General features: G+C 55.2%; 7 protein-coding genes across 7 annotated transcripts; 3 read left to right on the top strand and 4 right to left on the bottom strand.

The window, feature by feature from the left end:
• The first annotated feature begins 547 nt into the window (after window positions 1–547).
• J3D65DRAFT_625972 (40S ribosomal protein eS19) lies at window positions 548–1,647 on the top strand. Its single transcript, XM_066800386.1, is given in 5 exon segments — window positions 548–718; window positions 738–742; window positions 897–922; window positions 999–1,112; window positions 1,176–1,647. The coding sequence occupies 5 exon segments, from the start codon at window positions 633–635 to the stop codon at window positions 1,389–1,391; spliced, it is 447 nt and encodes a 148-aa protein (XP_066655693.1). The 5' UTR covers window positions 548–632; the 3' UTR covers window positions 1,392–1,647.
• Window positions 1,648–3,382: 1,735 nt separating this feature from the next.
• J3D65DRAFT_625963 (dihydroxy-acid dehydratase-like protein) lies at window positions 3,383–5,956 on the bottom strand. The gene is made up of 4 exons (XM_066800385.1): window positions 5,326–5,956; window positions 5,268–5,275; window positions 5,091–5,198; window positions 3,383–5,038 (listed from the first exon to the last, which is right to left on the bottom strand). The coding sequence occupies exons 1-4, from the start codon at window positions 5,577–5,579 to the stop codon at window positions 3,594–3,596; spliced, it is 1,815 nt and encodes a 604-aa protein (XP_066655692.1). The 5' UTR covers window positions 5,580–5,956; the 3' UTR covers window positions 3,383–3,593.
• A 381-nt stretch (window positions 5,957–6,337) lies between these two features.
• J3D65DRAFT_386675 (uncharacterized protein) lies at window positions 6,338–8,894 on the top strand. Its single transcript, XM_066795813.1, has 2 exons — window positions 6,338–6,917; window positions 6,972–8,894. Exons 1-2 carry the CDS (start codon window positions 6,605–6,607, stop codon window positions 8,789–8,791), a joined length of 2,133 nt encoding a protein of 710 aa, XP_066655691.1. The 5' UTR covers window positions 6,338–6,604; the 3' UTR covers window positions 8,792–8,894.
• Window positions 8,895–9,321: 427 nt separating this feature from the next.
• Window positions 9,322–9,694, top strand: J3D65DRAFT_553532 (40S ribosomal protein eS21; the record flags this gene model as incomplete). The annotated part of the gene is made up of 2 exons (XM_066797138.1): window positions 9,322–9,353; window positions 9,466–9,694. The coding sequence occupies 2 exons, from the start codon at window positions 9,322–9,324 to the stop codon at window positions 9,692–9,694; spliced, it is 261 nt and encodes an 86-aa protein (XP_066655690.1).
• Window positions 9,695–10,667: 973 nt separating this feature from the next.
• Window positions 10,668–12,740, bottom strand: J3D65DRAFT_625954 (pectin lyase fold/virulence factor). Its single transcript, XM_066800384.1, has 3 exons — window positions 12,234–12,740; window positions 11,296–11,852; window positions 10,668–11,195 (listed from the first exon to the last, which is right to left on the bottom strand). Exons 1-3 carry the CDS (start codon window positions 12,559–12,561, stop codon window positions 10,758–10,760), a joined length of 1,323 nt encoding a protein of 440 aa, XP_066655689.1. The 5' UTR covers window positions 12,562–12,740; the 3' UTR covers window positions 10,668–10,757.
• A 4,592-nt stretch (window positions 12,741–17,332) lies between these two features.
• Window positions 17,333–19,334, bottom strand: J3D65DRAFT_386544 (uncharacterized protein). Its single transcript, XM_066795812.1, has 2 exons — window positions 18,431–19,334; window positions 17,333–18,378 (listed from the first exon to the last, which is right to left on the bottom strand). Exons 1-2 carry the CDS (start codon window positions 19,253–19,255, stop codon window positions 17,650–17,652), a joined length of 1,554 nt encoding a protein of 517 aa, XP_066655688.1. The 5' UTR covers window positions 19,256–19,334; the 3' UTR covers window positions 17,333–17,649.
• Window positions 19,335–20,456: 1,122 nt separating this feature from the next.
• J3D65DRAFT_646120 (mid region of cactin-domain-containing protein) lies at window positions 20,457–22,197 on the bottom strand (the record flags this gene model as incomplete). Its single annotated transcript, XM_066802259.1, has 5 exons — window positions 20,457–20,474; window positions 20,529–20,561; window positions 20,623–21,237; window positions 21,287–21,754; window positions 21,802–22,197. 5 exons carry the CDS (start codon window positions 22,195–22,197, stop codon window positions 20,457–20,459), a joined length of 1,530 nt encoding a protein of 509 aa, XP_066655687.1.
• Window positions 22,198–22,395: the final 198 nt, after the last annotated feature.

The raw sequence follows: 22,395 nt of genomic DNA, 5'->3' as shown, positions 1-22,395 counted from the left end.
TGGAGGCCTGGAAAAACAAGACTTCGACGTGGCCACGGAAAACAAGAAATGATCTTTGATTTGCTTTCGAGTCACATTTTGGGCGTTATTGGGGCATGTATACCCCACTCGGTCATTGATACGGCTGCTATGATGCTAACGTAAGAGGGGTATGCTTTTGCAGACGAAATGTGTAAGTAGCCATAGCTTTTGAAATGAATGGAATGATTGAAACATGCTGCTTGAAGGTCTGTTTGGACTACAGGGAGCATTCATGCGCCTGAGCAAACAACTACCAGGGAGAGTTCAAGCCAGCCTTGAACAGAGCTCAGGGGGTCTCAAGCGTCTTTGAGAGTAGATAATGAGGGTATTCGAGCCCCCACTGGCAGGATCTTTGGATTGTGCAAGCCACGACTTTTGTTGCCAGCCTCAGACCACTGCCCAAAAAGGAACAGAAGTCTTGGCATGGCCCACGGCGGCGGATTGTCGGAGCGGAATTACCGAAGCTCCGTTCGCTTGCGCTCGGACCAGATCCACTAGGAAAACTCCAACGACACTCGACGGCCCAGATCTTCAGCCAGCGACGACAGCCATCTGCTCCCAACGACCTCCGCCGACCCTTTCGTCTTTACGACTCCATAAAAACCGCAAAAATGCCTGGTGTTTCCGTTCGCGATGTCGAGGCCGGCAAGTTCATTGACGCCTACGCTGCCTTTTTGAAGCGTCAGGGTCGTCTTCCGTAAGTCGCTACCGCGCCGCATCCCCATCTCGAAAAAATTGTGTACTGACAGCGCCGCAGCATCCCAGGTTCGTAAAACCGCAAAATCTTGCGCCCACCTGAATCCCGTGCGAACGGGGGATACAGAGGGGCGCCATTGGCTGAAGCAAGTGCTGACCATGGTGTTTTCTGTCATCTACAGCGTGGGTTGACACTGTCAAGACCGTAATGACCCCCGAGAATCCCCTCGTCACCCCGCGACTGGGGTGCGTGAAGAGTTTTGTGCTGATTGAGTGTGCAGTCCCACGCCAAGGAGCTCCCTCCCCAGAACATCGACTGGTACTACGTCCGCGCCGCTGCCGTCGCCCGTCACATCTACCTCCGCAAGACCGTCGGTGTCGGCCGTCTCCGCAAGGTACGACACGATTCGAAAACACAATCATCATGAAGATGGGGGTCAGTCTAACACGCACGACAGGTCCACGGTGGCCAGAAGAACCGCGGCTCGCGCCCCAGCCACCACGTCGACGCCTCCGGCTCCGTCGACCGCAAGGTCATGCAGTCGCTCGAGAAGATTGGTGTCCTCGAGCAGGACGAGGACAAGGGAGGCCGCCGCATCACCCAGTCCGGCCAGCGTGACTTGGACCGCATTGCCATGACCACCCTCGAGGCCGAGGAGGAGGAGGAGGAGTAAACGCTTCGCTCCCAAAAGCAGCAATCAAAAAAGAGTTTACGGGTCCCGGTGGCTTTCGGTACGGCGTCTTTGATAATACCCTGAATGGCAGTCATTGTGCGCGCGGGGTCTGGGTCGGCTGGATAGGTCTGTTCTGCGGAATCAAATCAAAGGCGAGCGTTGACAAAGCGCTCTGCTGTCACTTCAACCACCTGAGAAAAAGACCACTTAGCCTGAATGCGACTTTCGGGCGACGAAGCGCCGTGCCACTTTCAACCCTTCGTTCCCTGGATCATTTGTGTTGGAAGCTTCGCCAGTGCGGGCTTCCCCAGTGACGTGATTTGTTGCTAGCCTGACTAACAAACCGAAGCTGCCAACTCAGCACGACACCTTGGTGTCCCACCCGTTGCAACCAACGCCACAGACGGCAGAAGGGTATTTTCAAATTACACGAGCCGCTGCACGCAGGGAGCACGAAACTGCTCACGCCCTGGACATCCTGTCACCTTGGATTCCTTTCGACAACGTCAATTCCCCGGCGCAGGTCACATCTCTGGTTGCGCACATGGAACGGCTTGCCCGAGGCACTCTTCTTTCCAACCGTTGATCTGCCTCCCGCGCAACCGTTCTGACATGGCTTGACCGCCTGCAACACGAACTAGCTCCGCGCCTTCAATCACAGTATGGTCCACCCACATTGTGCTGATGAGATGCCGAGAGATTCCTCTTCTCCCATCTGGATTTCTTGCTCCAAACCTAGGAGATGGCAAACAGGCCACGAGGAGCGCTCCTCACTTGCGGTAGACGCCACTGATAAAAATCTTGTGTACTCAAACCCTGGTTACATATCTCTGCTCTGTACTGCCATGCCTCAACACACCGCATCCCCACTTCTCTCTCGCACAGCAAGACAGCACCTGCACTCCCTCGAGATTTTGAACATGCAGGATACAGCCATCCGCCCCGCTCCCACGTTACCCCCCTCTCCTCTGCCACCCCTACCCACCAAGCCCCTCACCATCGAAACTGGTAAGTGGTGAACACCATCCGCCATCCGATCCAATCGGGTCTACCCGCGAACACGAGCCCGTCCCCGCCCAAGGACCCAAGGGTCTGGCTCTGTTTACCCGTCTAGTTGGCTACCTCTCCTCCTCCCCGTTCATTTCACACGTATAGCAGTGCGCATGTAGGACATGTAGGTACGTAATGCAACGGCATCAAGGGGCGTTTGGTGGAGCGCCAAAGTGGAGAGACGGGAAGGGGATGATGAGTTGGAGGGTGTAGGGGTATGTGTAGGTTTATTTAGCCAGCCAAACGCCGAGGTGGAGTCAACTCCAAGGGGTTTTGTGGCATGGCACGAGGCTTCTGTTTATGTACATGCTCCGAACGTTGGGTTGGGGAAAACAAGACGGGCCGGCCTGGGATCGTAAGCCGTTGCATCGCGCCGATGGATGTGGTTGGGTTGTCGAGGACTTCATATGTCTTGCGGCTTTGTGGCATCGGGTGGGAAATGATGTGCTGTGACTTCAACTGCGGTGAAGAGGGAGAGGCTTCCGGCCGAGGCAATGTTGCTGCCGTGGCCGTCTCTCCTGCTTGCTTGTTCGCTTGGCAACGGGCGTAGAAGTCGAGAGAAGGGAGGGGTTTCGAAAAGCAAGCATACCTGCACGTTCAAAGCATCTGAAATGCCTCACTTCTCCTCCTCGCTGATCATTCGTTGCTAACTCGTCGATAAGACGCGTTGGCCGCATGCTCCGACATGTTTGAGTGGCGAAGACATGCCCGGGCGAGTCAGGAAGCGCAGAAGACGGAACGAGCGACGGACGGCAAGACGGCGGGCGGGACGGGAGCGTGATTATTGCGTGCATTTGACACACACACCCACGCTTTTCTCGGCTGTGGTTGGCTGCAGGAGTTGGAAAAGAAGGAAGGAAGGTTCCGTGTGCCACGCGTGCACGCACACCTGGAGCGACGACACACGACACGCAGACAGTAGTGACGAGCAACAGGGAGATAGCGGGAGATCAAGAAGAGCATTTTGATCAATCTAATGGCTACCGAGTACTATCAAACAAACTGGTAGCAGCAGTGGCGGTCCAGAAAGTGGTATATAGCAGCAAGACTCAGCAGATCGCGGAATTAGTTTATACGCAAACCCAGCACGCAAGCTCTCAAGCAAAAAGGCAACTGTTTGTGGGGTGAACGCTGCAGTGTTGCTTCCCGAAATCAGAAAAGATCAGTCATGGCACCGTGGCTTGCGTCGCCGACCAAACGTGCGTACTTGGCAAGGACACCACGCGTGACGGGCCGGCGCGGAGGGCTCCACTCCTTGAGGCGAGCCTGGATCTCGTCGTCGCTCAGCGCCACGTCGAGGCGGTTGCTCTCTGCGTCGATGGTGATGACGTCGCCGGTGCGGACGATGGCGATGGGCCCGCCGACAGCCGCTTCCGGCACAATGTGGCCGACGATGAAGCCATGCGAGGCGCCACTGTAGCGGCCGTCAGTGATCAAGGCGACGTTGGTCAGTTTGGCGCCCATCAGCGCGGCCGAGGCTTTGAGCTGCTCGGGCATGCCAGGACCGCCTTTCGGTCCCTCGTAGCGCACGACAATGACGATGTTCTCGCCGTGTGGCACGCGGCCGTTGGAGAGGGCGCCGTCGAGCTCGTTCTCCTTGTCAAAGACCATGGCTTTGCCCGTGAATATGGTGCCTTCCTTGCCCGTGATCTTGGCCACTGCGCCGCCAGGTGCAAGATTGCCGCGAAGAACCTCGAGATGACCGCTCGTCTTGTACGGATTACTGATCTCACGAATGATTTCGTTCCCCTGGGGCAGGGAGGGCCATGACTCGACGTTCTCGGCCAGCGTCTTGCCCGTGACGGTCAGGGTGGAGCCGTCGAGGAGCCCGGCGGCGATGAGCAGCTTCTGCACCGACGGAATGCCACCAATCTCAAACAGGTCGGCCATGTTGTACTTGCCGCTGGGCGCAAGATTGGCAATGTACGGAATCTTATCGCTGATGCGTTGGAAATCGTCCAGAGTCAGGGGCACGCCGGCCGTACCGGCCACCGCCAGCAGATGCAAAACTCCATTGGTCGATCCTCCCAGCGCCATGATCATGACGATTGCGTTCTCAAAGGCTTTCCTTGTCAGTAAATCGCGCGGACGAATGTTCCTCTCCATGCAAATCTTGATGCAGTCTGCAGCCTTGGCGCATTCTCGCATCTTGGACGGGGTGTCGGCTGGAGTCGAGGAGGAGCCGGTTACGGTCAAACCCAGAGTTTCAATGGCTGTTGCCATGGTGTTGGCAGTATACATGCCACCACATGCACCGGGTCCTGGGCAAGCACTCTTTTCTAGATCGTCCATAATGTCCTCCGGCTTCAATGAAGGGTCATGCTCAGCCCGCAAGCTGTTGTAAATCATTGCACCGTGGGCCTCGTAGCAACTGGAAATGTTGATGGGCTTTCGCAGGAGCTTGGAGTATCCGGGCTTGATAGTACCGCCGTAGACGACCAAAGAAGGGCGGTTGTGTCGCGCCATGGCCATGACGCAGCCAGGCATGTTCTTGTCGCAACCGGGAATACAAATGTTGGCATCGTGCGACTGTGCGCAAGTGACGGTCTCGATGCTGTCGGCTATTATCTCGCGGGTCTGCAGGGAGAAGCGCATTCCTGTCGCAATCAGCCAACGAGTCGAGCAAATAAGCTGGGATGCAAAAGATACCCTCGGAGCCTTGGGTGATGCCATCAGAAACGCCCACGGTGTTGAATTGCCAGGCGAGCATGCCATGCTTTTGCAGCGCAGTCTTGACGGCCTTGCCCAAATCGAGCACTGTGTTGAACGTGGGGTCAGTGCTGCTCGCTCACGTCACGGCGGAGCAATTGGGCGTGGTCGGCTTACAGTGCATGCTGTAGCAGTCTTAGCAGAGCATCCAGACGTGGCCAATTGGACCACTCACTTGCATGGATTTCCTTCCCACCACACCGACGCAATGCCAACCTGGGGGGCATTTTCCATGGTGTGCTTGTCTGGCACGCCAGCGGCGTAGAGCATGGCCTGGGCACCGGGGAAGTCATGGCCTCGGGTCATGAATGTCGAGTACCTGTTGAGGATTGGTCTGCCATCTTTGAGGGTTCCGGCAGGCAATTCGGGGAACGAGAGGAAGCGCGGTTCCTCGGGCTCACGCTGCTTCTGCAAATTGGCAGGATCCATGGTGTCGCAATTGGTATGGTAGGGGAGGAGACGAAGGGTTGGGAGAGGGGAAGGGCAGAGGGGAGAGAAATAACGTCCAATGGCAGAGGATTGAATTGTAGGACTGGGAGATAAGCAGGCCGGGTAGAGCGGAGGGGGAAGGGCCGGCAACTACATGTGGTACCCCTCATCTATCGGCAATCCGAATGGGGTCAATTGTCGCATGGTGGGCTCTGTGTGGGTAAACAGGATCCGGGGAAATCAACATGGCAGAGGGAGACGGTGGCTGGCGGGGCATACGCAGACGCAATGCAGCCCAGCCCAGCCCAGTCGCCATGACCTCAGTCGGGCCGTGATTGGGCGACGACATGGAGAACGACTGTGGTTCAGGCACAAGGTGGCAGAGGGACAAGGAAGACGTTCTCAGAGAGCCGGGGCGGCTCAGGTTTTAATCGACACCCTGACGCCCGGTCGAGCTGGCGCCGAGCACCCCGGCCGGGGCCTTCCCTAGGTTTCTCCCCGCGGGCCGTCTGTCGGTACCGTACCGTACGTCATTGACGCTTTTTCCACAACACCAACCAACTCCACGGTACGGAACCCATCCCATCACCGATACGCCTCCCGCCCACGTGTCCAACGGCTACCCTTAAAACCCCAACAAACCCTTCGACCATCGCCTTCGCCTCGCCTTCGGCCCTCCAGCGCGCCCGTCGCTGCCCCTCCACCGGCCCCGTGGCTCGTCGGCTGGCCGCCGCGCACTGCATCGCCACTGGCCTCCAACGCTGCGACTTGCGACAGCGACGACCGTGGCCCTGAAGCTTACCGCCACTGGGCTTGGGCTTGGACTTGCACGGGAGGACAGTCACTGCTCGTGATTTTGTCTTCTAATCCCCGCGTCCCCTGTCCGCCCGTGTCAGTCGTTCCTAACCAGACGTGCCAGCACGCGACGCATTCATTGGCCCGTTGCCTTGCCCTGGTCTGCTGCAACACCTCACCAAAGCGGCCATCTAGGGCTTCCATTATCCGTCTGCGTTGGCTCTCCTGTCATGGCAGGTCCCCAACGCGACCATGGCGTTTCTCAAGCCATCATCTCATTCTTGCTGTCTCTCCCCTCTGCCTCCGCATCCATGCTGAGCTCCATCTCAGCCTCTCTTAATGCCTCCGTCTCGTCTTCCACCCCCGAAGACGCTTTCTCTCTCGTCTCCAAACTCTTCCATTTTCTCAGACTCGACTTTTCCCACCCCCTGACGCCGTCGGACATGGTCAAGCTCGCCGTCGCCTGCGGAGTTATCCCCGGTTCCATTTACATAGGGAAGCGTCTAGTCGATCCACCCAGGGCCGACGCCGACGCCGGTCAAGGTACGTCTGCGAGATTCATGTCACGATAGGTTCATGCGTTGATCGGCCTGCCAGATGCCGTCGCAACTGATCCGGGCTTGCTGAAGAAGCATTCGACGTACAAATCCTATACCGTCCCCGCCACGGGATTCACATATCCCTCGGTTAGGACCTTTTACCGCCCGCATCCCCAGGGTGACAAGTTGCCCAGCAAGCCGGCCCCGCTGCCTCTTTTGGTCTTTGTCCACGGCCTCGCTGGCTCCGCTGCTCAATTCCAGACTGTGCTCACCAGCCTCGTCAACATTGGACCATGTCTGGCCATTGACTTTCCAGGATGCGGACTGTCCAAACTTACGCCCAAGGACTGGGCTGCTTACTCCACCGAGGCTCTCGTTCAATTGCTTGCCGTTGTCGTCGAGCAGCACCGCGACAGGGAATCCGGCCAGGGCGTCATCTTCATTGCCCACAGCATGGGCTGCTCTCTCGCCTGCGCTCTCGCTTCGTCCACATCCCCACATTCGGGAATACTCTCCCAACATGTCAAGGGACTCGTGGCCATTTGTCCAATGGCAGAGACTACTTGGAATGATCAAGAATTGAAAGGACTAGACAGAGTCATCAGCATCCCGAACCCCATCTTCAACCTCTGGCGTCGTTGGGATCGACGGGGTGGGCTCAACAGCAACAGCGTCCTCCGATACACTGGCCCGGGTGCCGAACAAGAGACTAAGAAGCTCCAAATTCGCTTCAACCAGCAGACCAAGACCTCGGTCTGGAAAAGATACGCCTACGGCATGTTGCCCCGCAGGCCAACACATGCTTTCGACTCCAAAAAGCTGAATGGTTTGCCTGGACTCGACTTGTGGGCCGGCCTCGAGGTACCAGTCTTCCTCGTGGCTGGAGAGGCCGACCTCATAACCCCGGCCACCGAAATTAAGAAGATTGCCGCTTCACTGGGCAAGGACATTGCCGTTTCCGCGGGCGACACTTCCAAACCGGACCCAGCAAGTGAACTGGCATCACCGGACGACTTGAACGCCATTGCGGGCTCACCGCAAACCTTTGCCACCGGGTCGGATACTCTCGTTGACAAGGCCGACAATGAGTCCCTCAGCGCTCTGGATGGCTCCATCACAACCGAAGGCGACGCATCAGTGGCCACAAAACAGCAAAAGTGTCTCAAGACCATCATCCTCCCCGCCCCAGCTTCGCATGCCTTGCTTTATGCGCCTTCGACAGCGAGAACCCTTTCTGGCTTGGTCCAAACGTTTCTGGCTGAGCGTATCGACAAGCGACTCTCTCTCGGATGGCAATTGCAGCATTTGACGACGGAGGGAAAATGGGATGTCAAGAATCTCAAAAAGTGGCAGGCCGTGAACCCCGTGTCCGAGCCCATCGCTGGTGTTTTTCGCGCCATGAAAACGTTGAGGGAAGTCGACCCGAGACACTGTCCCAACGTCTTTGTCAAGGACTGGCAAGGCAAAATCCGATCAGTCGTCGACATTAGCCACGAATCTCCAGTCTATGATCCACGAGGTCTCGAAAATGGTGGCATCGCCTACTACAAGTTTCCTACCGTCTCCAAGCTCCCACCCACTGTCGACGAGGTGAGGCAGTTCATCGGCCTCATTGACGGCCTGCGCGGGGAGAATGCAAGCGTCCCTAGCGAGGCCGACTCACACACCACTGCGCTCATTGGCGTTCACTGCCACTACGGCTTCAATCGCACTGGATTCTTTATCGTTTCTTATTTGGTGGAGCGGCTGGGCTGGACCTTGCCAAACGCGTTGCAGGAGTTTGCGGAGAAGAGGCCGCCAGGAATCAGGCACGGGCATTTTGTTGATGCATTGTTCGTTAGGTACCATCCGGGTTTGAAGAGAACACCCACTCTATAAGCGCGAGCGAGTAATTGGGAGAGGCGAATCGGGAATTGGTTTTGGTTTTGGTTTTGGTTTCCTTGGTACAATGCATGGTCGCAAAAGTCGTGGCACACACAATGTCAACTAGGGGTCAGTCAAGGAGCATTACATCCCCTTAGAGACCGGGACTAGGGAGCATTCGAGCCACGACTTTGGCGACGGAGTCTTGGTAGGAGTAGTAGATGGAGGGTCTGGCGCTTGCTTTTGCGGATACCACAACTGTAACGGCCTTTGTACAAGTCTCGATACCTACAGTATCAAATTTCTATTTTTGCACCCCAATTCGAAATTCTCATTCTCAATGCAAAGTAGGCACTTGGATGGTCTTGTCGAGTGCAGTGCTGGTCTCAGTGGTAGTCACGTGCGACGCTAAGGCTTTGCTTAGCGAGCGCACCACCGCCGAACCTCCGCCAATTTCGCAGACCGACGACCCGCCCGCCAGCGACGACAACCGCCAGACCGACACCCTCAGCCAACCCTTCCCGACCCTCACCTCAAACGCAAAAATGGAGAACGAACGTGGCGAGCTCGTGGACCTGTACGCCAAACCCCCGCCGGGCCTCTAGAGACGCTGCCAGCCAGCGCCCCGAAAGGCCTCATTCCCACGACCAAAAGGGAGCCCAGAGTTTTGTTTCTAACACGCGCCACAGCTACGTCCCCCGCAAGTGCTCTGCGACCAACCGCATCATCAAGGCCAAGGACCACGCCTCGGTCCAGCTCTCCATCGGCAAGGTCGACGAGAACGGCAGGTACACGGGCGAGAACCAGACCTACGCCCTCTGCGGCTTCGTCCGCGCCATGGGCGAGAGCGACGACTCCCTCAACCGCCTGGCGCAGCGTGACGGTTTCGTCAAGAACGTGTGGAGCGCCAGCCGGTAAACGCGCGGAAAAGATATAGAAAGGGTCACATTGTTGGGGAATGGTACGTTTTCGAGCATCGCCCGGCGTTTGCGCGCGGGCGAGGGCTGTGTATTGAGAAATGCGCGCGGTTTGGCTGACTCGCAGCACAGGCAATGCTCTTCTTTTTTTTCGGTGCAAAAAACGGACTCGGGACTCAAAGGAGCGTGGCTGCATGGGGGGCTGGAAAGCTTTAGTTCAGGACGGCGACCAAGACGGCCGTGACGATTGACGAGCTCAGAAATCCAGCGGCGACTTTTCCACACAAAACCAAGGGTTCCTCGCGCTCTATCGCTTTCAAACGTGCTTTGAGCCAAAACAGTGACATGTCCGATTCGTCCCGAAGCGTCCAACTCCAATCGATTCCATACACAAGCCGCTGGGTGAGGATGGGATTTCGTCTTGAATGACGTCCCTGAGTGGTTCCGATTTTACATCATGGGTCAAAAGTGACTCCATGAGCCTGTCCGCGATGGTCAGTGGCAGCGAATGGCAGCTCCCTGACTTCACCCGTGGTAGCGAGAGAATGCTACCTGAGTGCTGCTGCTGCAGTGCCAGGATTCTCCATCTCTTTGTTACCCTCTGTGGCTAGGTCAACAGCCCTGAAAGCTTCACGATGACGGGCTAAAGCACTCAACGTCGGAGGGAAATGACTTGTCGTTCTTGACGAGCTGCATTGGCTGATTTCCTGCCTCGGAGCACGAATCCGGTTGGGAACTACTTTTCCGCAGCTACAACATCGAAACTTCCTTGCGTGTATTGTCATCTACAACTGCCCAGCAAAGCTTCCGGGCTCTTTGACGCCTTGCCTTACTCCCTCGACCGTCTCGTTCGTGCCATTGGCAAACATGTTTCACGCAACGCGTCGCCCCTCCAGTCGTCACATGCGCTTATGAAGAAGCCAAGTGCTTGCCTGAGGATAGACATGCCTGGAAGTCGAGCAGCTCTTCAGAAATGTGTCAACATGTTCTTTTGATTACATGCACTCGTCTGCCGTTCCAGAATCCATTGACATATCTACAAACAGGATCAACTTCGCCCACACCTATCCCGACGTACAATTGACAGCCAAATTCGTCTCGTCAATATTCGTACACTCAAACTCATTCGTGCCACTCGGGCTCTTGACATCAATATCCTGCACAGTGATATTACTGCAAACCGTCTCGCTCGAGCAGACCAGCGTGCCGACGAGCGGGTCATACTTGTCGCTGGTGGTGCCGGTGAAGTTCTTGATCAGAATGTTGGAGATGGTCAGGTTGGCCGGGAACTCGTGGCACAGCGTCAGGTTCTTCTGCCCGTAGCACTGCGTGATTTCGATGGCGTAGTCGACGTTGCTGACCGTCATCGTGTCGTACGTGATGTTGTTGACGGCGCCGCTGCCGCCGCCGCCTTGCAGGTCGCCCGAGAGCGCTGAGGGGCTGCCGGGCCACACTTTGATGCGTGCGCCGTCGGAGGCGTTGCTCATGGAGATGTTGTAGACCTAGGATGGCGCGGTTAGCTTTGGCTGATTCGTCGCGGCCACGCCTGCCTGTCCTGGTTCCGGAACGGCGACAAGTAAAGGTTGGGAAAGGTGGACTCACATAGACGTCCTCCACCAAATCCACCTCTCCAACATACTGTCCCAAACTGCCCACGCTGACTCCATGGCTACCGTTACACACCAAGCCCTGGACCACGACGCCCGTCGAGTTTGGTTTAAACGCAACGCAATCATCGCCATTGTTAATCACACTATCCATGATGACAATATTGTCACTCCGATACGTATCCCAGCCATCCGTATTCTTGGCCTCATTCTCGCTCTGACTCTCACCCTCGATGCTAATCCCGCTAAACACGACATCGCTGCTGTTGGCCACAATGTTGTACCACTGCGGGCTGTTGCGCAGGTTGAGGTCGGCGATGAGGCCGCCGCGCAGCCCGATGGTGCCGAAGAGGATGGGCCGCAGGATGTAGATGTCGGACGCGTACAGGTCCCACCATGCTTGGCCTTGACCGTCCAGCGTGCCGCCGCCGTAGACATTGACGTCGCTGCCGCCCAGTTGGAAGAAGGTTGTGGCGTTTTGGAAGGTTTGGTTGAAGCCGGCCTTTTGCCAGTAGTCGGTGTCGTTGGTGAAGAGGACGGTGCCGCCGATGACTGGGGGTCCGTGGTTAGCCGGGGCATTATGTGGTGAGAGACCATGGCTTGATAAGTATTTTCGTGGGGATGGTGCAGACCACGGATGATGCGAGCCGGGCCAACGACTTTTCCTTTTGATATGCAGCCGGTGCATGAAAATAAAGAGAAGAAATCTGTACAGACGACTGGACTGAAATATGGTAGAGAACAATGAAAGTTGCTTAGGCTGAAGACTTTGTCTTGACCAAGTGTGTTGATTTTCTTGGTGGCAGTGGTTTTGCTTGCGGCTAAAGACTCGCACCCTCGTCGGCAGGAAAAACAAAACAGACACATGAACGAAACAGCAAAGACCCATGCGACCAAGGAGCCAGCAGACAGGAAACGCAAAGATAAGCTTACCCCAATCGACGTGTTCGAGAAAAGTCAAGTCCAGGGCCGTTCCAATCGTGTAGGTCGTATTCTCGGAAAGGACCACCGCACCGCCATTGTTGCAGCTCTTGAATGCATCAAGTACGGCGGGCCCATCGTCAGTCCCGTTGCCATGCGCAGACACGACGCAGGTTCTGTTTCTCGGCGGCGATGTTGGCAGCGGCCTGTAAGGAGGTATGGGACCAACAGAGATGGAGGGGCGTTCAGGAATAAGCTCAGCGCGGGGAGCAAAAGACGTGGCGGTGGCGGCAGTGGCAGCGCCGCAAACCCACGCAACGACAACAGCAGCACCGTACATGCTGGGCCGCAATTTCGACACTGACAAACGCGACGAGGGACAAGAGATGAGGATTCGACAACGAACAGACGACACCCGCTCTCATGGTCGAGATATAGGGGCATGTCGTCCGTCAGGCGGCCCACAATTCTCCTACAAATTATCCACATCCGGGTCCGACGAATACATGCAGTGGAGTGCCCCCGGCACAGGACGCGTCGAGCGCTGGCGAACATGTACGTCTACGCCCGGCTAGCCTGCTTGCGGCTAGTCGTGGAAGGGTTTGCCCGTCGAAAACCTGGGGTAGCCCAACTTCTCCGCATCTTGGTAGCTCGACCGCGCTTCAACTCCATGGCGCCATTGGTGGACAATTGTGCGCTCCGCAGTGGTGGGCGTCGCCGGCCGTGATTGACGGCTGTGGGAAGCTGCACAAATTGTCCGCGTTGATGGCTGCTTTTCCGCGCCTGTCGGTTGGTTGCAAAGGCGCCCTGGTTTTCTTCTGTCGCACCCTGGGGCATATGGGTCGAGGGGTGATTAACCGAGATGGCACGTTTCGCCTTACAGCTACCCTGGTTGCTTAGCTCAGCAGTCAGCTCCTTTGTCAGTGCTTGTCAAGCCAGCCAATGTCCAGAGAAGGAGACGTTCGTCCTTTTTTTTTTTTTTCCCCCGGCTTTGGCTCGATTTGGTTTGGTTGTCGCGGGCGATAGGTGGCGCGAGTAAGCCGGTAAGTTGACTTCTCTTCCACTACAAGAGCTGACGGCACACAGAGACGCGATTAAGTAGCGCAGTCGCCTAGTTAGGTGCTCTCCAGTAGGACTGCTTGTCGAATTTCCGTTTACGAGTGGAGAGCCGTGTTGTTCGACTTGTGGCTTTCGAAAGTACTCCCGAGCTCCTTCCATTTTGGGAAGTCGTTGTTGAATCATGACTTTCATCTGACGTCGACTCCTTGGAATACGTTGGAAAAGACGGCACAGTGTGCTTCGAAACGAGAACTTTGGCACTACGCAAGAGATGGATTGTGGGATGTCTCTTCCGAGCCGCACCTCTTCAAAGGCTGTCAAGTCGAGACCCATTCTGTTGCTTTCTTCAGCTATTCCACCACGCCATCATGTCATTTTCCATGGAGTAGTCGCAACGCGCGTCACCAATGTGGAAACAATCGGTCGAGGTGAACTTTTTGTGTCTTGTCCTCCCAGGCCGTCGACCGCTGCGCTCTGGTGTTTGTCGTTGCCTTCGAGGAAGCACAGGAGGTGTCGAAAGAAATGAGACCTCCTGGCAAAAAGAGTATGTCTGGCGAGCATTCATCTAGTGCTACAGCTCTGCCTAGGGAGCATTCACACACTGGTATGGCTGAACTTAGGGAGCAGTCGTTCATTGCTGCAGCCAAACCCAGGGAGTCTCATTTCTTTCAACACCTGCTGTAGAAGCACTCCTCGCCGCCGACGCTGCCGGCTTCACCAAGAGGCCTACCTTCTCTGGCGTTATGCATGATCTCGTCACCGAGGGCATTCCGTGCGGCCGCTACCACCTCTCGCTCTAGGCCAGTCTTTCTGTGGAAATCGGCGTCGCCAGCTAGGGCGTGAAAAGTCAGTTTTCACGCTCTCAGCGGCTCCGGAAGTGTGCAGAGGACATGCGAGACCATCTGGACTGTGTAAGGTAGGAGATGGAAGACTTCAAGTGGTGGGTGGGGTCGACGAGCCCTGCTAAACTTTGTCTGATTGCGAGGTGAGCAGTGAATGCGGCTCCAAGCGCGCTGGATGCGGCTCCAAGCGCGACGGATGCGGCTCAAAAATCCGGGGTCAACCGGCGGTGGAGGCTCTTTGTGCTGGCGTCATGATCATCTCTCCGTTGTGCACTGACTCGGCGGTAGACTGCGATGTCTCTCAATCACTGGCGTTGCTGAACACACCAGCTCACGCGACTGGACAGAATAAACGCAAAGTGGAGTATACTCTATCCTCTCGTCGGCGAAATCATTGCGCCTATTTGGTGGTCTACTTGCGAAGCTTCAAGGGTGGACGACCGGGTTCGTCGGGATCAAACTCTGTCTCATCGGAAATGGCCCCGGACTTCTGTTTGTGTTCGGTCCCCTCTAAGAGCATTCTCAATGACCGCAACGCGTCAGCACCATCGTGGAAGAAACTCGCCACACTGGATGTAGGCGGATATTCCGTCAACTTTCAGGGGTGACTGGCGACTGCTTCCTGAGGGGAGAAGAATTGCAGGTCTCATGAACCGCTGTCACGCCAACGCAAAACCTACGTGGCCTCGAACCCAGAAGCGATCCCATGCGTATGTGCGATCAATGAGTTTAGGAGAAGAGGCGCTTAAACTCCGCAGCCCGCGCCAAAGCAAAAGTCAGAGCAATGAGAAGGCGTCACAAGCGCCGCACACTACGAAGAAAAATCGAACGACCGCTGGAGAGGCGAAAGATCTACACCACGTTGTCCACTCACAGGCCGCCTGCTTTTCGTCATTGTGCCCTTTCGCTGGTCAGCTTTTCGGGCTCGCTAGGCGCTTTGACAACTCTCTGGGTTCTCCCTCGGGTGGAAGATGGGAGGACCCTCTTCTTCCATTGACAGTTCGCAGGGGACGAATCACGTCTCGCAAGGCGGCATAAAAGCATGACCTGTCACTCAAAAGGAAGCCTTGACGGAAAATGCGATAGGGGTACGAAGGCGGTGTGTGGAGTTTGCAGCCACTCAGTATTTCTCCTTGCGTTCGGACGGCTGGACCGCTGCCACCAGTTACCAGGAACGACATTTTCTAAGGCCATCTACAGGTAGTCGCGTAAGTACCGGCACTCTCGCAAGCGTTTCGGTATGGGGACTGTTTCCACAGCATGGATGGATCTTGCTACTGCGCAGATGACTGACTCCTGTGCGCCCTGTGCCCTGTCGACTGCAGTGCGGACCACCTTACCTGTTGATGCTCGTCTGACTCCATCTTTCTGCAGTCCATATCCATATTTGCTTCCTCACAGTTGACTTTGATTGAGTTTTAATATCTAACTTCGTGCGCATTGGACCAGAAAACTTGGTTTGCGCGAGAAAAGCTCATATTCGGTACTTTGACGCGCAATGATCTATGAAATAATACATGCAAAGTTTGTACATTTACAAAGAAATACTCGCGCTGTCAACCACCCCAGTATCCCGAGAGGTCACGGAGTTCGGAGCAGCGGTTAACCACATGGCCCCGAAGCAAGGTCTGGTACCTGATATGGGCTTTATCTTGACGCAACTATGCATGTACCTAATTATGACGGCCGGATGTGACCACTCATCCACGCGGCAGGCTCCCGCTCCAAATCTTTGATGTCTCACTGCAACTCACCGCTGTCTCAGTTAAGCCCAAAAAAGCTCGAGGGTCCTTTCACGCGCGGCTTACAACATACGATTTAAGCGCTAAGATGATGAGCCAAACGCAGAGCCCCAACGGTATGTACCGCGAGAGGGCACGCTACCAGTCCCGCCAGATTGGCTTCCAAATCAAAGATGGACCAAAGGCCATCATCTACGTGGCACATGTGGATAAATGGCGCAAGCGGCTCTACAATGCCGCATTTCGACATCAAGCCTAGACTTGCTTTTGGCATCAACCAAGCCGTCTTTTCACATTTACAGTGGGTGTAGAAAGAAACGAGACTCCCTAGCTTTAGATGCAGTAGTGAATGAATGCTCCCTAGCTGTACTCACATTGCTAGGAGGTCTGTCGCATTTCTTTGGACACCCACCGTGATAGGCCCTTTCGGAGATGAAGTCATCAAGCACGTCGAATTTGACTTTTCTAACATCCAAGATCGTATTGAGCCTCTCCCAAAAAGATTTTCAACGCCCAAAACACGCACAGACAAACCCGCCATAATCCCTTGTCTTCTGGACATACGGGGAAGATGAGGACCACTCCCCTCCGCTTCGTGCGCCAACCGTTTCTGCACCTGCATGTCTCTGGATCTGGTTATGAGACGGAGCTGCCTGTACCGAGCCGCTTGTTGCACCCCATGCAGCCCGGCAGCCCACCAAAAAGTCTCCATACTGCTGGGAACCCTCCCCTGAAAGACACTCCTTGCGTTGACGCAACTAAAAGTTGACCATGAAGTCTGACATAGGACGTCAGGGACGAAGGCTCCGCGCATCAGAAGCACCTATCCGTCAATATAAAGTAGGCCCACCTCAGCCTTCGCTTCGACTCCTCCTCCGCTGCGCCATTCCGTCTAGTTCCAGGGACCCCTCCCCATTCTTCGACCTCGAATTCGCATCTGCGGCTAGGACCGAGATCCCTGGACGTTCCGTTCCGCATGACCGTACAACAGCCGGGTACGAATAGCCTCGATTTTCTGGCCAAGCCCATATTCGAAGATGCACGGGTTGAAGGACGAACGCATAATGCTGGATGACAAGGACATATGGTCCATGCGAGCGACCGGGCAACGAAACTCGCGCGAAGAGTTTTTCTTGAAGAAGCCCCAGCCATGCGAAGACGCGACGGGAAAGAAAGACGGGAAGTCAGACAGCCGTGAAGAGGTAACGCTGAAGATTGGCAAAACTACGCTGCTGGAAGAAACGACTTTGTCCAGACATACCACACACAAGCCGAATAGGACCTCAACGCATGCCCAGCACTGTCTTCCTCCTGTCAACAATGCGATGCGGCTAGCCTTCTGTTGATTGACGACGTACACAGCGGCAAAAGAAACGTACGACAGTGGCGACCAACGCGGCAGAGGATGCGAAAGTGACACAAAGGCAGTAGGCTGGGTCAAGGAGTGAATTCGCTGAGGAGTAGACACGGCTATCAAGGCAGCCAAAGCAAAACCTGCAAGGCTGGATAAGGCAAGGATTGTAGGCGAACAGGATTGTTTCGTTGAATTGTGGGTATGTGCAAAGGACGACATGCAACACACGTACAGTAGTGCTTCCCAAAAGGCGACAAAGCAGAGCAAAACATGGAGGTGACAGAACAGAAACCACCAGCATATCCAAAAAAAAAAAAAAAAATGAAGCAAAAAAGCAAGCCAGGGGACCGCAACGGCGCTGTAGGCGCACCCATCCGTCCCAGGAACGCGCATAACTCTCCGCCGCAAGGAAAAATGATCTTTCTCCACCATCAAACTGTTGCACCTGGTCCTGCATCGAAGAAGCGATGGGTCCCGGTCTCTTCCATTCCGTGACCCGCTGGGATCGGTGTCTGAGGCTCCGAAATGTCGGAGGCTGCGCTGGCGCACTCGGGCGATTCGGCCATCATTTCGAATCCGTAGTCGGTGCTGTTTGGTGCGGAAAAGACGTCTTGTGTCGTGTTTGGTGTCTGGTGTACGTATGAAAAACCGGGACTGGCGGCGTAGTAAGGCTGCTGGTGGAATGCGGGAGGAAATGGATTCATCGGTGAGGGACTAAGCGGCGGCCGCATCGTAAAGCTGCGAGCTGGCGCTTCCGTTGCTCCTGATTGCCGGCAAGGGTTGTAGGCGGCGTCAAATCCATACCACTGCCGTTGCTCCAGACCGCCATTGGCCATGGTGCTGAAGCCTTCAGGAATCAGGCCTGGGATGTTGGACAGGGACCGTGTTGACATGGAAAGGTCTTGCATATACTGGGTACAGTCGTCGACCTCTGGGAACCGATGCTGCCTGCTATGCCGGGCTGCCAGGCCGCCCTTTTTGCCGGCGTCGGCGCGTTGTGATGACGAGTCCGAACAGGAGACTTTCGATCGATGCGACTTGTTGTTCAATCGGTACCGAGTAGTGCTCTTGACTCCGTCTCGCACGGCTTCAGGTGTCAGTCTCCACATGTTGCCTTTTTTCTGGTCGCCTCCAGCAGGCACTTCAACTTTTTGAAAGGCCTGTTTTTGTTAGCCATTTCAAACTTGCAGGCGGAAAGTGAAAGCCACTTACCCCATTCATGGACAAGTTGTGACGGATACTGTTTTGCCATCCTTTGGTGCGCTTGTCTGCGGCCTTGTTGGTGTTGTTCTTGAACCAGTTGTAAATGTCGCGAAGGACCATCTCTTTGTTTGGAGCCTGCATGAGACATCGGTGAATGAGTTTTGCATACGGCTCTGTCTTGTCGGCGCTGGAGTCGCACATTCCTCCTTCGCCTGGATGAGGATGCCTGAGTGATTCCCTGTTGGCAAAATTGTTTGGAAAATGCGAAGCCAGTGACCAGTCGGAGTATCCGGAATCGTGCAAGGAAGGGAAGGGTGTCATGATTGGGGTGGGATCGGACAAATCTGGAGGCTGGTTACCAGGTGGAAAGTTGACATCCAGCCATGATGGGGAAGAGATCGAACGCGGTATGTTGGGATCAAGTCCACCAAAGGAGCTCGAGTTGCTGTAAAGGACTGAGGCGGGACCGGGAGAAGGCGCCGGTGGCATCACATCTTGATTCTCCCCAAAGTTGATGGCTGAAGGCGTCTCAAACGAGTCCGAGGGACAAGTGGCTGCTGTGTAGTTCGAATAGCTTTCGGGATATCTTGATGGACTGTATGTCATGTACCAGTCTTGCGTTTCGGAAGTGTCGTTGTTGCCTGACGAAGGACCAACTCCAACCTCTTGCTTTGGAAATGTAGACTGCTCTGGTTCGGAGACAAGCAAGGCTGACGAGGTCATGGCTGATGTTGAAGTTTGAGACGCGGGCAGAGGCGCAAAGAAAGGTTCTCCAGGTGTATCACGTCTATGAAATTCTTCCGCTCGAGCTTGGACAGGTTCCGAGACGGACATTGCCTTTGTGAATGGACTGAGGAAGGCGAAGGTTGGAGAAGTTGGGAGAAGATTCAGAGAAGGGTATTCGCAAATACCCAGCAGTATCCGTCCCACTGTGCTTGTATCGCCGGTCAAAGGTTATGTAGAGCGACATTCGTGGGACCGCTCAAGTGACGTTATAAGCCGTACACTCCCAGCAGCGTCCGCGGGAGCCGCCATCCGATGCGGTTGCCAGCACGATTAGCAAAGTACCGTGCAGACAAACAGTCCCGAACCCGTTGTCGAACAATTGTCTTTGTCTGCTTGAGCCTGCAAAGCATTGGTGCACTTGCTGGGCCGAGACGACCACTACACCGGCAAAGACCACAAGAACAAGTCCATTGGCTCAGTAAAGCCAGGGTTTCTGTCGGAAGCCGTGGTACCAGAAGCTCATTGTCCAAGCCCAGAGCTCCAAGATGCTTTGTGCTTGGAGGGTAGGGTCGGGTAGCTGCGTGTCGCACAAGACCTTGCATTCATAGGCCAACCGACTGCGAGAAGTCAGTGCCCGTCGGGGCTCAGATCTGTCTTTCTAGAAGGCGTCGTAGACCTGTAGCCCAACGGGGCCCATCCACGCATGTCAGTGCCACGCCGAGAAGATTTGTGATATCATCACACAAGGAAAAACGCCCGCTCCCAACTAGGATACGGTACCTTCCGCTTCGCCTCGCGCGTCGTAAGAGATTATGATAACTGGGACACGTGCTGAATAGCGTTCAGTTTACGGCTGATTGGGTTGGTCCAACGCACACAGTAGCACAGAAATGTCCCGTGATACACCTGTCTCTAGGGGAAGTTTGAGGCTGTGTGCTCATCAAGTTGCTATTGTTGTCTTTCGTGGCTTGGGTAGCCCAACTGCTTGAATTGGCATAATTGCATGTACACTGGGCGAAAAGAATTGAGCCAGAGGTGTGAGGAATGCTTGCGCTGAGTATTCTCTGATGTTTGAGAAAACTGCCAGATAGAAGCTATAGGCTGTGTGCCCATTCCCAAACACGCGAAAGATTGATTCGCGTACGAACCGGCGATCGGGACGGATCCAGGCTGAACCTTCCGCCCCGCGTTGACGTCCGTTGGGGAACCATGACACGAATGGATCCACACGGGGAGACGGCCTTCCGTGGGGTGTTGGCAACAGGAGCCAGCAAGGTCGTTGCCCGCCTCGCAGGATTCGCAGTTCAGGTTACTTCCGGTAGTAGATCTGGCACCAGTCAGCCTCTTGATTCTGCTTTAGAGCATATGATTGACATCTTACCTTCTTGAACTGGAAGTGAAGTTGCAAAATTCCCTGCGACATCGGATTAGCACGTTCATCGCTCAAGTTTTATCTAGCGATAGTCTCATCTTACCTTGTCGAAGCTGCTTTTGAAGCCACGCTCCCGCTTTGCGCTGTAATCCCATTCCTTGTCCACAATTCGGAACGCAATGTCCTCGTAGGGCGGGCCGGCCATGAAACGTATCAAGCAAGTGTCTTCCTCGCCAGCGGGTGCAAATGACTGGCCGCGCTTCCGTCCATTCTCCCGCTCGATCCGATAGGTTGGCGCTTTGGTTTTGTCGATCAAATCAGGGTAGAAGATGTTGAATTTGTAACCCTGGACAACCTTGGGCGGCGGATTGTCGTGGTCATAGTGAGTCTGGTTGTACTTGTTCCACTCATAGCCCATCTGGACGCGATTGAAGTACCTGGGCTTGCGCGGCCGGTGCTTCTCCATCCACTGAGACTTGTTGGCAGTAACAACTTCTTCCTCGCCTGCAAAAATCTCTTCGTTTTCATTCACTCCTCTGGCAACTTCACGTTCATAAAGCGCCTTCGTAGCTTGTGAAAAGTCGTCATTGCGTGATGAGAATCGCGATGTACCAGGGGCCAATGTGCTGTCTGCAATTTTGCTCGGGGCAACAGAGCTACTGCCTGCTTGCTTGATGGGAACATAACCCAGCTTCAGTACTTTGCGACGCGTCTCGTCCTAACCACCTTAGCACGTGGCTGATTTGGGGGACTGTAATGGCACTTACGATCGAGTCTAGGAAGGGCTTCTCTTCTTTACATTCCAAGGACTTGTCTTCTGGCCGCAATTTGAGCAAAGGATCCGGGTCTAGGGATGGCGAGTAGCTTGGCGGATTGGTGCCCTTTCTGTCGCCCAAGAGAACCAGCAGCTTCTCGCGGACGGTGTGGGCCTCCTGTTCTTGCTGTCTTCGCAAATTTTGCAAGCGGCTGTCAACAATTGTCTGAGACAGTCGCCTTAATCTTGCCTTTGCTTTCCACACCAGGAGGCTCTTCAGCAAGTGTTCCCAGTAGTCCACGTCTATCGACTCATCCGAGTCGAGCTTCCTTCGAATCTGTTTTTCCAATGTTTCTAATTCCTCAAGGGACTTTGGACTGAGGAGTCGGTCGACGTCGGCAGAAACTGAGCTGACCCCACGAGCTCCCCTACCGCCTGAGCTTGCCTTTTGCCGCTTGTCTTTGCATATCACTTTGAGGGTCTGCAACGATTTAGCAAGCTGAATGGACCCGAAGCATTTGCTCTTACATTCCAAAACTCCCTATTCTTCCTGTCTGTCTCAAGGGCGAGGTATGTGTCAATGTCCTTCTCGAGCTCTTCGATCTGGCCAGCATCGAGCGATTCCAAGATTCCCTCTGGATCCACAACCTCCAGCTCATTATCATCTTCGTCTTCGGTTGGGTCTTTTGTGCCATCGATGACGCGGAGGGTGACTGCAAGCCAGTCTATGGGCTTTGCCCGGCTGTTCTTGACGCGTATGATGGCCTTTCGCTTTGCTTGCTGGAGGACAAATCGGTCTTCGTCTGCTACCCAGGCTTCCTCCTGGGTGTCTGCCGCGCGTTTTCGAGGAATGGTAGATTGGGGCGCGCGATTCGAGCCAGCGGCGGGCCGGGAGCGCCAAGGTGGCTGATTGTTGGCGCTCATGTCGAAGCTTCGGGTGCGTGTGGGAAGTTGTGCTGGCGAGAAGATTGGATGTTGAGATTGTCGAATGACAGTGACAGCCTTCCCTTCCTTGGACGTGACGGGAACCGCACGGACCTAGGTACTGTGGCTGATCCCTCAAAGGCGGTGAGGCGGTGGAGGTGGCTGAGCGCACGGACTCTGGACAGGTACGCGAACGCT

Source organism: Phyllosticta citribraziliensis, assembly GCF_038025025.1.
Source record: "Phyllosticta citribraziliensis strain CPC 17464 chromosome Unknown J3D65scaffold_6, whole genome shotgun sequence".
NCBI classification, from domain to species: Eukaryota; Fungi; Ascomycota; class Dothideomycetes; order Botryosphaeriales; family Phyllostictaceae; genus Phyllosticta; species Phyllosticta citribraziliensis.
The sequence above is the reverse complement of the archived record's forward strand: the minus strand, read 5'-3'. Positions and strand labels throughout refer to the sequence as shown.

What these genes read in the sequence shown, in the direction of transcription:
- J3D65DRAFT_386675 (XM_066795813.1), top strand. Translation starts at nt 6,605, where the DNA reads ATGGCAGGTCCCCAACGCGACCATGGCGTTTCTCAAGCCATCATCTCA. An exon ending in CGACGCCGACGCCGGTCAAG is followed by an intron (nt 6,918 to 6,971) that starts GTACGTCTGCGA and finishes TCGGCCTGCCAG; the next exon opens with ATGCCGTCGCAACTGATCCG.
- J3D65DRAFT_625954 (XM_066800384.1), bottom strand. Translation starts at nt 12,561, where the DNA reads ATGTACGGTGCTGCTGTTGTCGTTGCGTGGGTTTGCGGCGCTGCCACT. An exon ending in TCTCGAACACGTCGATTGGG is followed by an intron (nt 11,853 to 12,233) that starts GTAAGCTTATCT and finishes ACGGACCCCCAG; the next exon opens with TCATCGGCGGCACCGTCCTC. An exon ending in ATTTGGTGGAGGACGTCTAT is followed by an intron (nt 11,196 to 11,295) that starts GTGAGTCCACCT and finishes GCGCCATCCTAG; the next exon opens with GTCTACAACATCTCCATGAG.
- J3D65DRAFT_625972 (XM_066800386.1), top strand. Translation starts at nt 633, where the DNA reads ATGCCTGGTGTTTCCGTTCGCGATGTCGAGGCCGGCAAGTTCATTGAC. An exon ending in GGGTTGACACTGTCAAGACC is followed by an intron (nt 923 to 998) that starts GTAATGACCCCC and finishes TTGAGTGTGCAG; the next exon opens with TCCCACGCCAAGGAGCTCCC. An exon ending in GTGTCGGCCGTCTCCGCAAG is followed by an intron (nt 1,113 to 1,175) that starts GTACGACACGAT and finishes CACGCACGACAG; the next exon opens with GTCCACGGTGGCCAGAAGAA.
- J3D65DRAFT_386544 (XM_066795812.1), bottom strand. Translation starts at nt 19,255, where the DNA reads ATGTCCGTCTCGGAACCTGTCCAAGCTCGAGCGGAAGAATTTCATAGA. An exon ending in ACAACTTGTCCATGAATGGG is followed by an intron (nt 18,379 to 18,430) that starts GTAAGTGGCTTT and finishes TAACAAAAACAG; the next exon opens with GCCTTTCAAAAAGTTGAAGT.
- J3D65DRAFT_625963 (XM_066800385.1), bottom strand. Translation starts at nt 5,579, where the DNA reads ATGGATCCTGCCAATTTGCAGAAGCAGCGTGAGCCCGAGGAACCGCGC. An exon ending in CATCACCCAAGGCTCCGAGG is followed by an intron (nt 5,039 to 5,090) that starts GTATCTTTTGCA and finishes TGATTGCGACAG; the next exon opens with GAATGCGCTTCTCCCTGCAG.